The 579-nt window shown below is 45.3% G+C and overlaps 1 protein-coding gene across 3 annotated transcripts in view; it reads left to right on the top strand.

Annotated features, from left to right (window-relative positions):
• The window catches only part of pard3bb (par-3 family cell polarity regulator beta b), a 197,293-nt gene that overhangs the window by 83,069 nt on the left and 113,645 nt on the right, over positions 1-579 (top strand). For all 3 annotated transcript variants that reach the window (XM_035676492.1, XM_035676490.1, XM_035676493.1), the window contains exon 12: positions 24-215. In XM_035676492.1, coding sequence (XP_035532385.1) covers positions 24-215 — 192 coding nt within the window. The remainder of the gene's footprint in view (positions 1-23; positions 216-579) is intronic.

Genomic DNA, 579 nt, shown 5'->3' with positions numbered 1-579 from the left:
CTCTCTCTCTCTCTCTCTCCTAGAAGGATGAGGTGTCCCGTGTGCCGGTCTTTGTTTCTGAGAATGGGAAGGAACAGCTTATGTTTGAGGTGCCGCTTAATGACAGCGGCTCGGCGGGGCTCGGCATCAGCCTCAAAGGAAACAAGTCCAGGGAGACTGGAGAGGACCTGGGAATCTTCATCAAATCCATTATACATGGAGGGGCTGCATACAAGGTGACATAATACTATCATACACGCCCAAATGAGCGAAAAACAAATAAAGACAAACTGTGTCGTAGAAAATACAGATTTTTCTAGGAAATCTGGAAAGAGACGTAAGCTTCACTTGCAGTTGCTGCTCAGACTTTTTACTATGGCAAAATATTCTCCAAAAGGAAGAGTTCACCTCTTTAATACAAAGAAAGTGAATTATAACTAACAGAACTTATTATTTGTGAGGCTGTCTTCTGGGGAGTGTTGTCTGGGGCACCTCAGCTGTCTGCTGCCATGTGCTCCTGTTCTATTACCCTTTGACCTCTTACTCACCAGGACACACTTGACATGTCATGGACAGCAGTCAGACAGACAGACAGACAAG

This window comes from Morone saxatilis, unplaced genomic scaffold (genome assembly GCF_004916995.1).
Source record: "Morone saxatilis isolate NCDOM2014 unplaced genomic scaffold, NCSU_SB_2.0 Contig5, whole genome shotgun sequence".
Classification (NCBI taxonomy): domain Eukaryota; kingdom Metazoa; phylum Chordata; class Actinopteri; family Moronidae; genus Morone; species Morone saxatilis.
The sequence above is the reverse complement of the archived record's forward strand: the minus strand, read 5'-3'. Positions and strand labels throughout refer to the sequence as shown.